The sequence below is a fragment of the Megalobrama amblycephala genome, linkage group LG20, assembly GCF_018812025.1.
Source record: "Megalobrama amblycephala isolate DHTTF-2021 linkage group LG20, ASM1881202v1, whole genome shotgun sequence".
Taxonomy (NCBI): domain Eukaryota; kingdom Metazoa; phylum Chordata; class Actinopteri; order Cypriniformes; family Xenocyprididae; genus Megalobrama; species Megalobrama amblycephala.
The window spans coordinates 13992673-14006791 of record NC_063063.1 but is presented as its reverse complement, the minus strand read 5'-3'; the positions used below and the strand labels follow the sequence as shown (position 1 = coordinate 14006791).

Genomic DNA, 14119 nt, shown 5'->3' with positions numbered 1-14119 from the left:
TGAAGTCCTGCACAGGATTTATTGCTGTTTGAACTGAGGTCTCACTAAACCACAACATTTACTCTCGAGCCAAAGCAATCCCGATTTTTAGCTGTTGAAGACGTTAAACTTTTTTTTGTATATGGAAAGTAACAGTTTTCCAGAAAAACAGTTGTGGAATGTGACTGATTATTTATTCCTCATGAATATTCATAACCATTATACGTTTATTTGAACTTGATCCATGAACTTTTTATTTATTTATTTTTTATTTTATTTTTATTTTTAAAATGTCAATTTGTCTATTTTTAGTTCAGTTTCAGTAATTTTAGTACTTCAGCTTATTATTTTATTTCAGTTATTTGTCATGGCAACATTTGTAACTTCTTGTTTGTTTGTTTTTTTGTCAAATATTTATATTTAAGCTTTATTATAACTTACAAAAACATTTTGTAGTAGTTTTAGTTAACCAGAACAGTTTTCAGATTCTAATGTTCTGAGCATGACGACAACTTTATTTTTTAAGATGCTCTTTTGTGCATGAAACTGAGATAGCAGAACCTAAAAATCATTCATTTGCCTGACACACCCCCAAACACTTCAGAGCATCAAGCACACTTACTTGTACTACTTACTTCTACTCTTTTTTCATTGATTTAATAGTTTCAAGTGGAATTCTCTAGAATGATACACTGTAGAAACAGATATGTGGAGCACCCACTCTGGAATTGCTCTAGCTGGTTGGAAGGGGCGGGATGTGTCAGTGATGAATAGGAGTTTTCCCTCTCTCTGTTGTTAAAACCAGCTGTTTTCTCCCTGAGGTTTGGCATTGGAGCTCAGGGCCTTGAGGAAAAGAACAGACTCTTTTTGGGGCAGAACGTCTGGGTCAACAAGACAAGGAAGCAGAGTTACCATGTCATGTTTGACGCTGTATTATAAATCAGCTCTTGGACAAGGAGGTTTGACAGAGTCCTGGCAAAAGTCAGAGTAAAGAGTGATTGATTATCTGCGAGAATCTCCTCCTCCAGATGGAGGTGCCTTGACGTGAGATATTAGATAAAAGAACAATTATGTGGACTGTTTCAAAGCTTCGGTGCCAGTCGCCATGAGATACAAACATTGATTTTATTTTCAACTGATGGACTGATCGAAGCTCTCTGGTCTTTTGCAGTCCCATTGCCACATTAGCAATTGGTAGTTAGAGCGATATTTGTGTATAAATGGTCTAGATTTAGATTTAGTCTTGTGAAAATGCATGATTTGCCTGCTTTCCAGAGCATAGTTACTGTGCAGTGGGTTTTGCACTGACTGTCTATGGGTTGCGCTGTGGTTTTCTATGTTATGTAACATCTTAGGGATGCTTGCCAAGTTTAACTCCAGCATGCTTACACAGGCCCTAAACATAACAGGATAGAGAGAGGAACCAGGAAAAGAGAGCCAATGCTTTGCATTAACTACACACGACCCACAGCTGGGCTTAATCCTCCAGCAGTCAACAGCAGCTTGTCGGTTTATCTAGGCATCTTCTGTCTTGCAAACTAACAGGTCAGGCGAAACATAACACTGGAAAACACACCATGCTTATTGTGGCGTTGATGATAAAATGACAACATGGCTGACAACAGAATGAATGGGTATTCCAGGAACAGGGAAACTTCTTGGAATTATCTGGCTTAGTTAAGAAATAAGTATGTACTTGTACTTGCAGGCACAGACGTAACCTTTGGTAATAAAGTGGGACTTTATAAGATTACATCAGTTTAGAGCTTTGATTTATTTGATTTGTTCAAGTACAGTATGCCAGAACCAATAATGCACTCATGTCCCCGAGCTATGAAAAGTGCTTTGTCAGCTAGACATTCTCAGTGATGCTTCCAATGCACCAAATCTGCCATCAACCAGATTCCTGGTATAGCACGACTTGACACAAATAATACATATAATACATCTAAAATATAAATTAACTTTAATATTATATTATATTTTATTATATAAAAATTAACAATACTGGGGAAATTAATACTATTTCTTGAGCACCTATATATATATATATATATATATATATATATATATATATATATATATATATATATATATATATATATATATATATAATATTTAAAAAATGAAATATATTATAATAGTAAACAGTTATTTAAATTGTAATACTATTTCACAATGTTTTACTGTACTTTTGATCGAGAGAAAAACCTTTGCTTGTGCTCTGTTATCTTGAGCGATATTGATCTTATAAATGGGTATCATTTTGTTTTATTGTTTATGTTTAAGCTTCTGGATATAAACACAGGAACATGAGGGAACCACTCCTATCAACTGCTTTGTTTTTGTATGATTGTGCAATTCCAGCTATTTGGCTGAATTGATAGCATTCACCAACTCATTCACATATCAATGGTTGTAAGTTGATTGCACAAGATTATATACAGAGAGCACCTTTTGTCACAAACCAAATTGTATCCTGGTGAAATCTTTCCACAGAATTTCCATCTCTAATAACGTGTGCAGAATTTGGGGAATATATGCTTTTGCTTGTCATTAGTTCCCTGTAAAAACAGTAAAAGTAGAGTGTGAAGTCAGATTCCATCTGTGTGTGAAAAAAGTGACACATTTAGAAAGGACACAGTAGATAATGATCAGTGTGACAACTTAGCGACTCCCTTACCAGGCTAACAAGTCGTGACAGGCCAGGGTTAAATACTCAGACGTTACTGCAGTGATTTTCAGGTTTAAAAGAATGTCCATTGTTTCAAGGCAATTACTTGTGAATATCGGTAATGTCACCACAGATCAAAAAACAATACTATGTCCTAACCAGTAACAGTGTGACAATTTCCATCAAAAAGCAGTTTCTCCACACTGAATGTGAAACCTCTACGCAATGTGTCACAATCATCCAATCAGAATTAGAGACCACCAAATATTGCTTTTTTATGACCATTACAATACAGCTTATTTTTGTTATCTGTCCATTAACATATGCAGAACCTATTTATATATTTTTATTATATTAAATAAATTAATTAAATTTATATTTTTATATATTTATTCTGTTTTTACTTCTGTTTTTAATAATTTCATATGATTTAATTCATTTAAAATGTACTAAATTTATTATTTATTACATTTATTTATATTAATAGAAATAATAATAATAATTTAGTAGTTATTTATGCAATACATTTTTTCATCTTTGTTTTCAGTGTCTAAGCTGCACTTTTCTCTCAAACTCTGTCTAATTAGAGTATATTTGATGTAGTTATGAGAACCAACAGTATTTCACAGTGGGTGGAGCTACCCTGCACAACTTTGCAGAACTACACTCAACTTTGCTTTATTGCGTCACTTCTGGTTAAAGGGTTAGTTCACCCAAAAATGAAAATAATGTCATTTATTACTCACCCTCATGCCGTTCCACACCCGTAAGACCTTCGTTCATCTTCGGAACACAAATTAAGATATTTTTGTTGAAATCCGATGGCTCAGTGAGGCCTGCATAGCCAGCAATGACATTTCCTCTCTCAAGATCCATTAATGTACTAAAAACATATTTAAATCAGTTCATGTGAGTACAGTGGTTCAATATTAATATTATAAAGCTACGAGAATATTTTTGTGCACCAAAAAAACAAAAAAACGACTTATATAGTGATGGCCGATTTCAAAACACTGCTTCATGAAGCTTCGGAGTGTTATGAATTAGCGATTCGGAGCGCCAAAGTCACGTGATTTCAGCAGTTTGACACGCGATCCGAATCATGATTCGACACGCTGATTCATAACGCTCCGAAGCTTCATGAAGCAGTGTTTTGAAATCGGTGTCATTATTTTGTTTTTTTATAATATTAATATTATAAAAACCACTGTACTCACATGAACCACTGTACTTACATGAACTGATTTAAATATGTTTTTAGTACATTAATGGATCTTGAGAGAGGAAATGTCATTGCTGGCTATGCAGGCCTCACTGAGCCATCGGATTTCATTATTTTCATTTTTGGGTGAACTAACCCTTTAAGACATGGTGCATGGTTTAACCATGTAAAGCCTGAAATAATAATCTGAAAACATGGTTTATTAAACCTTTAGACAGAATCTAAACAAGAAGTTTGTAATGTAAATCAATCAGAGGTGTAAAGAGTACCTGAAAAACATACTTGAATAGTTTTACAGATATCTTACAGTGAAAATGACTCCATTACAAGTTACAAGTCACAAGTCACCAATTCCAGTTCTGATTCAGCAACTACCTGCTAAAGCACTCACATTCATAGAAAGTAACCTTGTTGACAAGTTTGAGTGAGTAAGGGCAAAACGCACAAAATGGTACCTTCAATGCCCTTAAATGGTGATATTGCTTCTTTGTTAGAAATAAACTGCTGCAGAAAAAGTTAGGTGCCATGCAAAATGTAACAAGTAATTACATTACTCATCACAAATGTATTGGAGTAAAGAGTACATATACTTATTCAAAAATGTAGTCAAGTAGAGAGGAAAAGTTGCTAATATCTTTGATACTCAGTAAAACAGCAAAGTAGCCAAAAAGATACCTAAAGGTGCAATGTGTAAATTTTAGCGGCGTCTAGCGGCGAGGTTGCGAACTGCAACTAACGGCGCACACCCCTCGCACCCCTCCCTTTTGGAGAAGCTACAGTGGCCGTCTGGCTGACACACGACAAAGATGTCATCGTCTGAGACAGCAGAGAGTACGTTAGCTAGCCAAGCAATGAGGTCGTTTCTTACTTCTAACAAAGAACGGCCTCTGCTTCTAATAAACCAGACGACTACTACTACTACTACTACTACTACTACTACTACTACTACTACTACTATTACTACCACTTTGTACGTATTCAGTGTAGTGACGATGCAAGCTACCCTTTAAAAAACACGAACGATTTAGAAGAACAACAAAATATTGCCTAAACGGGCTCTGTAGAGTGTTTGGCTGTTTAGGGCTGCTATAGAAACATACCGGTGCAAAATGGAGACTTGACATGGAGGTGGGACCTGCCATGTATGTAGATATAAACGGCTCATTCTAAAGAAATAAAAACACAATAGTTCATTATGTAAGGTCTTTATACACCACTGAAAACATAGTTATGTATATTATATTGCATTTCTGTTAATAAATCCTCCCAAATTTTACACATTGAACCTTTAAGTACAGTAACTAATTACATTTACTCAAATACTTCACACCACTGAAATCCATGAGATCTTTATAACAGTATGGCAGACTAATGATTATAATGATAATTTAAATGCTTAGCTTTATGATCAAAGTTCTGTAGTTTTTATTGTGGTGTGCAAAACATAATACAATGCAGTACAGTGATGATTAGGAGATATACAAATAAACATTGCTCAAGTTTGATATATCATATTTGATGCTCATATTTTAACATGATTTTTCTAAAGGTAATATATGGATAATCGAAGTAAACCTATATTTCTTCAGTCCAGTAAGTGTTCATCTTGAAATATTACTATCAATAAAAAATGTTATCTTGCGTTTACCTTTATAAAAGTCAGTAAGATTTCACTTAAAGTAAGATTTTTACTTAAAAATTAAATAAACTACCAATCAGAAACAGAAGGCAGATGCTTTTGTACAACAGGTTTTTTAGCAAAGTTTAGATCATGTTGATAATTCAGAGGCTTTAGAAATTTGAGTATCAAATATCACACAGTTGGCTTTGTAGGGTTAAGTCAATACTAGAGTTATAAAGCCTGGAAGAGAACAAAATGCCATTTGTTTTAGCTACAGCAGGATGGCACAACATGTGAGAATGTCAAAAACTATAAAAACAAGTGTCATGATTTGCAGAGATGCTGGAAAGTAGGGCAGGCCATAGAGAGGTTTGGATGAAATGAGTTCAGAAAGATGTTATGTAACACATTCACAAAAACAGGAGAGCTTGTACGTGAACCTCTCTTCTTCACTCGTCTCTCTCTCTCTCCTCCCATAACCTCATTTGTTGAGCTCAATCTAATGTCCCTTCTGCACTTTTGCAGCTTATATTACTGGAGTCAGGCAGCTGGCCTGATTTTCTGTAATCTGTTTCTCGTTCCTTCAAATTTTCACTCTTGTGAAAACTTGTAAATGGGGCCCAATTTGGATTAAATTGAGAAGATTTGTTTGCATAATCCTGTTTTGTGTGTCTGGCTCTCATGTGCTTATCATTTTGATGACTTAATGGCAGTGGGATGTCTTACATCATTGTATAAATGAAGACTGCATGAAAACTGGTCCTCTAGGAATCTATTTTTCTGGCTAGTGCTAGAAATTAAGTAACAATGATGGTGTTTCCAGTAAGTGATTGAAAGCAGAATGGAAAATAGCAGCAAGAATGTATGTATAAACATCTAAAAGTAAAAAGAAACTGATTCTCAAGTAAATATAACCATGTAGATATCATAGAAAATCAACCTCTCCATTTTGCGACTGAGGAAATGTTTTCATTACTTTAAATATATACTTTAAAATAATTAGTGGTTGTTATTAGTGGTTGTTATAGGAGAAGCTCATGTTAATTTAATCTCAAAATAAATGTTGTAAATGCCGAAGAGGATGTGGCAGCTGCAAAAACTGTCAGTTCTGTATCATGAGTTAACTTTTGACAATAATAATCAACCAGCAATGGTTCTGGCAGTCAAAACAAATTGTTTGCATTGCTTGTAATAAAAACTACAAGGTATTACTCATTTGGGTATTTTAGATCTGTCTGAGAGCCAGATGAACTTTGGCTTTATTATCTGTGGTGCTTTATTTGATAAAGGTGGTGTTTTGTTCTTTGCGGTGACTTGTCAGCTTAGCATAGACTTCCTCTGTGGTAAGTCTGCACTTCACAGTGCTGGGCCCTTCTGGTCAATGACAGCATGAGCGTCGACTGCTGTGAATTCTTACCGAGTGATGATGACAGTGATGAGCTCGTGGGCTAAAAGCAGATCACGGTAATGTTTTTTCCTCTGGGGAGTCTGTGCATAGTGACCTTCATTTCCGTATAATATAAAAATATGACTGTTTATCATTAGAGCACGCATTTTTATATTTAATCTGAACAAAATAGAAGAACTTCTGAAAGGGATAGTTCACACAAAAATTAACATTCGGCACCCATTTACCCACTCTCATGCCATTTCAAACATATGTGACTTTTTTTTTTCTTGTGTGAATCACAAAAATAAATTTTTATTTCTTTTTATAAATTTTCACTCTTACAGTAGGAGGGGTGCTATTCTTCTGAATACATACACAATCTCTGGATCAAAACACTGATGAAGAAGTAGAAACAAGCAATAGCTTACATCTGCATAAGCAATGTTTCAAACGCGATCGTCAAACATTCACAGCATATAAATCAAAACTGTCTAAGGAATTGTCAAACCCTTGAAGTGCTATAGGACTGTGAAGCTTTGGGGGTTTTGGGTGCGATCTACTCGGTCTATGTTTTGATCATCATTCTGAATGCGATCTAGACGTAGTCTTTGACAAAAATGTGATTTTCGCAGCTTTTTCTTCAAAATGTTACTTTTTTTATGAAACTTACCCACATTCATGTGTTGATTTAAAGAAAGAATGCATGATACTACATTAATGTTTTTTCGTTTGTTTAAAAGCAGAGGCTCTGTTCTTTCTTTTTGATATATTGTATGTTCAGATATTCATTCAGCGAAATATTCTTGGTGCCATGAAATTTTTGTGAACATGATCAAAAATGCTGGCTGGCAGCTTTTTAAAAAAAATTTAAGTTAAGTGAAGTGATTAACAAATATTTTATACACATTTTCAGGTGGCATCCTTTAACGTTTTGCTTTTTGGAATATTTTTGTGTGTGCGTTTGTTAGAAAATGTGTGTGAGTCATGTTTGCAAGAACTGTAGCGCAGGGATAGCAGAGGGTAACCTTATCCAGTACTTGCACAGGTGATACTGAGCTGAATATAGAGCCTTTTGGCCAGCTGGCCTTACTATTTAAAACTGAGAGAGGACCCGGGTGGGGGGATGAAGGGGGTTTGCCAAACAGTCCAATATGTGTGGTGTATGCGAGCCTGTCAATTCCTGACAGGCAAACTCCTGTACTTTATCTGCCAGAAAGAAAGGAAAGGTCAAAGGAGACCTACATTCTTCCTCTGACCTCCTTCCTTCCACTCTCTCTGCTCTTGTCGCTGGGACTCCCGAGAGCTCCACGTGACACCATTTCTGAGAGCGATGTGAGAGGTTTCCATATTAAATACCTTGTGAAATGTGAACTATGTGTTTGCAGTTAACACGTCATATGTGAGAGGGTTGATCTGTTCCTCGGGGTTTTTTTTACATTTATTTTTTCACTTGATGTGCATGTGAGAAACACCAATTAGAAGCTCATAGTTTGTGAACATTTTATAAGAGAACATTTGTAACAAAAGTATATACATCTTTTTACATTTTCATGAAATTAAATGACCACAAATAAATTTTTCATTCAAAAATATTATAATCCGAAATAATCCTGAAAAAAAAAAAAAAAAATGGATCATGCTTTCCACAAAAATATTAAAGGATTAGTTCACCCCAAAATGACAATTCTGTCATCATTTACTCATCCTCATGTCGTTCCAAACCTGTAAGACTTTCATTCATCTTCGGAACACAAATGAAGATATTTTTAATAAAATCTGAGAGATTTCTATCCTTCCATTGACAGTCTACGCAATTACCACTTGACGCTTCAAAAAGTTCATAAAGAGATCGTAAAACTAATCCATCTGAAGTGACTCGATCGCTTTATTTGAAGAACAGATTGAATTTTTATTCACATATAAACATTGATCAACAACCATAAACAGAACAAGGAACAGGAACAAACCTCATTAGTTCTTGTGGAAGCTCAAACGTGTTGCGTAACCAGTGCGTAACACACGAGAATGAACCTCATTGGTTCTCGTGCGTCAAGCAAGCATACTTGAGCTTCTGTTATATGTGAATAAAAGCCTAAATTCAATCTGTTCATCATATAAAGCTACCGTGTCTCTTCAGAAAATTTGGACTAAACCACTCAATTCCTATGGATTAGTTTTAGAGTTTTAGATAAATCGCAATTAACGTGAAATCACGCTTAAACCGATTTGCTTAGATGCTGCTCCATCCGAAAGCACTGCGAGTTTCAGTTGCTTATAACGTTCACGGAATAGGCTATATTACGCCTATATATATAGTCGATTAATGTCTAGTCGACTAATGTCTTAAATGAACGACTAATAGTCGACTAGAAAAATCATTAGTCAGGGGCACTTTTTACTGTATTTTTGATCAAATAAATACAGCATAGAGAGTCTTACAAACCTCAAACTTATTTTATTTTGATCTAATATATAGTTTTTTTTTGTAATATAAATTAAATATTATCTTATCTATAAAAAAGCCCAATATTCAAAAATTTAATTACCCTGTCAAGTGTTTGACTTGGGTTTTGACCCAGTGAAATGAAGCTGAGGGGGTGAATGGGGTCTGCCAGTAAACGAGAGGCAACAGCTGAGCTGAAGCGAGCATTCATTGGCACGCGGTGGACCCTCCTCTGTGTTTGAGAGCGAGAGGCACGCTATTCTGTGAATGTCTTCTGCTGAGTGCAGAGCAGGCTCTGTGCTCTGCCATCCTCACCTTTGTGCATTTGCTTCATTTTCTGCCTCTGCGTGACGCAGCTGTGGAGCCTCTGCATCCACCTTTGAGAACAAAAGAGGACAAAACAGAGGATCAGATTTTGGATGAGGAAGAAACCAAGTGGAAGCTCTCTGTTCTCCATTTCTTTGATTTGAAACGAAATATTGTTGTTGTGGAGTAACATACCTTGCACCGAGCAATCCATTTTCCTCACTTTTGGACCATCAATGGAATATCAGTTTTGACTTTGAGAACATTTGAGTCTTCCAACACTGGATCCAAACATGCTGGACACAAACCATTGCCTTCACATTGATGCTTCCTCTTTTGAGGATCAGCCAATCCAGAATGATCAAGATAAGTTGTCTGTGAGTCTGGACTGTGACAGACATGCATATCATAGCCTCAAAGAAGGTGGGCCTTATTGTTTTTATGCTTTTATACAGTATAAATAAAACACCCTCCAGGTGTGCACCCAAATTAATACCTTGAATTTAACTCCATTATTTGCTCATCCCGAGTCTTAACACATCAGACCTGATTATTCTAGTGTCTTAGTGGTGAGATCATCCCAGCTGCTCTTACAGAGCCAAGAGCGAGCACCGGTTGACCTGTAAACTGTGCCAGGCCTAGGGATTTTGAGGACGGTCAGCAAAAGCCATGTTTAATTAAGACCCTAGACACACAGGCTCTTGGATTAACCCAGTTGTCTGCATGATTTGAGTTTTTTTCCCCTTTTGTTTCAAGATGTGGATGTTGACTTCACAATTTCCAGGTCTCCCACAGAATTTTCCAGGCTGGCAAAGAGAAGATGGAGAGACTGTTGGCATTTAAAAGTGTCTGGTTGATTTACAGTATCAGGCCAGGTTCTCAGAGAGGTGCGAGAGGGCTTGTGTTTCTTCTACAAAAATAGTGCTTAGCGGTGCTAAGGAGTGTGTGCTCAAAAAACAGCTGTTAAAATGAAGTGAGAATAGGAAGAATTTAGAATAAATAGTGGAACTTTTAGTATTCAGTTTGCAAGTGAGAATCAGAGTGGGTGTTCTGGGATTTTATAGGAACTTGTGACAAAAAGGGGCCCTAATTTAAAAGTGCAGGATTCACATCCTCACACTTGATCTCCAAAAAGTCAGCAGTTGGTTTAGTCACTTTACACCCTTAAAAATAAAGGTTCGAAAAGATGTGAATGATAGGTCTTGGCTTGCTGAACTACAGTAATTGAGGCGCAGACAATGTTCTGGTTTCATGATTCCCAGACGTAGTGGCTGTGAAGGTCAGAACAGCTGACTAGTGAACACAAAGCAGTGCCATGTGGGTGATGATGTCATTGTGTCAGGATTGACAGGTGCACACTTGCCTCTAATGCGTCCCGGGATGCCATCAATACTCATGAGCCACATCCCTCCCAACATGACATTTGACATAATACTGTAACGGCTTCTTTTCACAGAACAAAGCAATAACAACAAATCTCAAAAGCTGCCTACACACTGTCCACCCTCTTTATAGTCATTGAGCAACTTACTCAATGTGTTGTGCCAGTATGCAAGTTCCTGATTTGGAGAACGCCTATTGCCTCTCGTTTAAAAAAGTGTTTGAATGTGGTGAAACGGGAAGTATGAAACCACCCAAACATACTCAAAATTCACAGTCCCTCCCCTCAGCATTCAATAAGAAACAGAAAGAGGGCCGGTTGAGCTCTTGTCTTGTCTATGTTATAGTCATCTGGCTGCAGCCGTCTGTCATTCTCTGTATCTGAACACTTTTCCTCTCTCCCCATGCAGTTCTTCAGCTCAAACTACAACAAAGAAGGACGCGAGAGGAGTTGGTCAGCCAAGGAATCATGCCTCGTAAGTCACATTTTACTCCTCTGGTTACGTTGAGCATCACACACGTTTGCATATGTGAATGTACTTGCAGCAAATGCAGATTGCAATGTATTATGTCATTACTTTTGGGAATGTTTGTGCAAGCTGCATATATGATTGCTACCAAATTTATTTGGACACTTAAGTCGCACTTAAAAATGTATGAATATCTGTGCATTATATATCAAAATCTCAAATTAATGGAATTTATTTTATGGTAATATAGCACACTTTAAGCAAAACATATTAAAGAAGTTTCAGATTATGAAGCGACAAATATATTCTGCAAAATTAAGTTTATGGTTAACACTATAAAGCCTACTGGATCGTATGTAATACATGTATTTCGAAAGGTGATGATACACAGGGCAACTTTTTGATTAATGTTGCTGGGCAATGTTGCCGTCAACAGGAAACCTGATGAGACACAGGGCAACGGACAGTTGGCAGCAGCCAATCAGAGAGGAGCAAATCTATTGCCAACCCAATAAATACTTTTTTATAAACACTTGTTAGGCACTTTATTTCAACTTTTGTTGAAATTCTCTTCGTTTTTATTAAATATAAATGCCTTTCTGATCTGATTTGTGATGGGAAAAGGGAAAATTCGAACCTGTGTCGATCGCGTCAAAAGCTACATTCATGTGCCATACACCCTACAGCCTACGCCACTATAGACGTTAAACAGAACGCGTCTTTTTAGTATTTAACTGAAAACATTTGATGGCTAAATTACAGACAACACACATTAAATTGGACATCTGTTGGTATTTTAAGCATTAAATGAGGTAAATTCTGTTTTGGGTTGACACATGACAACTTACCAGCATAAAAAGATATAAGTTCACGCTCCTTTTCTTTGCTTCACTGCCGCTGAGAGGCCACCATCTTGTTTGAATTTTTTCTGAAATCTCCAAGCCGGTCACGTGATCGACTGCTAGCATTCTGATTGGAGGATCTTAACATTGCCCATGACAGATCTAAAGTATCCAGATAGGAATTTGTTGCTCATTCTCAATGGGTAAGTGCCCAAGCAACATAGCCCAGCAACAAAAAAAGTTGAGTATCATCACCTTTATCAACATAATCAAACTTTAATGAAAAACCTCTTGTACATGATCTACTACATGCCTTCTGCCCTCTGATTTATAATTTATACTTTTTAGCAAGCCTTTTACTATAATTGTCAAAATGTCTACCTTTTAGGTCATGGTAAACGGCATATAAATAGCAACATCTACACCAAATTGCATATATTTGCTCATTTTAGAACTTTGAATAAAATTAGTGGGGTTTCCTTGTCAAGTTTGAGCTCCATATTCTCACTATATCATACTCTATGAGTCATAAAATCCTAATGCATCAAATATGATACATCAAACATTTTTAAAGATACATTTAGATATAAAGGTTAAATATACAGTTACATTTACAATACTGCTGGGACATCTGCTAGGACATCTGTGTGAACTTGACAGGAACTGATTTCATACATCCATGAAAAATCCCTTTTGGACCATTTGATTAAAAGTAATGGCAAAAATGGCTCCAGCATCATGTTTTCATATGCCACTTGCATTGATATTTAGTATGCCGTGACATTCATACATTTTTAGGTGTGACTTCTTGAGGCCATATATTTAAAGGAAGGAATAATGACTATATTCTTAGATATTTGTTAGCCTCAAAACACATCCACAATGACATGCAGACTCCTGGTATGGGTCTGTTTTACTATTTGTTGGCATGTCAATGAGTTGCTTTTGTGGTGCTGCTATAGCCACTAGTATTTCATGTTAATGTAATGAAGGGTATTGGAACATTCAAATGAAATATTTCAACAATGCTTATGTAGAAATCAACACTCATTCAAAAATATTAAACTATGTATGTTTCTTCCAGTATATGCATTATGCTGCATATTGTCGGAAAAAAAAAAGAAAAGAAAAAAACATGCATTTTGCATAAAGGCTCCAACAGGCATTAATTGATGTGACAGTCCACTAGCTGTGGTCTCGCATGTCATCTATAGAAGACTTGACTGTTGTTTGCCAACACAGTCATTGTGAAAGGGACTGTTGTTGTGTTATCAGGTGGATCTACTTCCCCTATTGTTTCCACTTCCTTATTCTGTGTTCTGCTCATCAGGCAAGAGGATTTGCAGTATTCACACTGTGCTTTCTATGCAGCCTCTGTGGGAAGGAGGAAGTGCCGCAGCAACACTAGCTTTGCTCTTTAAAAGCCTCAGCCAAAAATGAACTGTTTAGTTAGCTTTATATAGCACTAAGCACTTATGTTACAATATTCATTTACAATGACATAATTTTGCAAGATGCACATTTTCATGGCTCATGTCAAATCCAAAATCCCTCCATTACAGCACACATAAGCCAGCAGAATTAGATTAAGATTTCGTAACTGTTTAATGTAACTGTGTGAGGGTGTGCTGACACATTATGTGTCCACTGACTTTATCAAAGATTTTAGATTAAAATGCATGTATAAACTTAGGGAGGAATCTTGAATCTTTTTTTGTTTAGGTCAGATTTGTAGTGACCCCTATTATAAACCTTCAAAAGCTTGTGGTTGGTAAGTCTCTTATGATGCGTT

General features: G+C 36.3%; 1 protein-coding gene across 1 annotated transcript in view; it reads left to right on the top strand.

Annotated features, from left to right (window-relative positions):
• Positions 1-14119, top strand: part of mrtfab (myocardin related transcription factor Ab) — a 43762-nt gene that overhangs the window by 12986 nt on the left and 16657 nt on the right. The window contains 1 exon segment of the mRNA XM_048169874.1: positions 11426-11491. Within this exon segment, the coding sequence (XP_048025831.1) occupies positions 11426-11491 (66 nt within the window).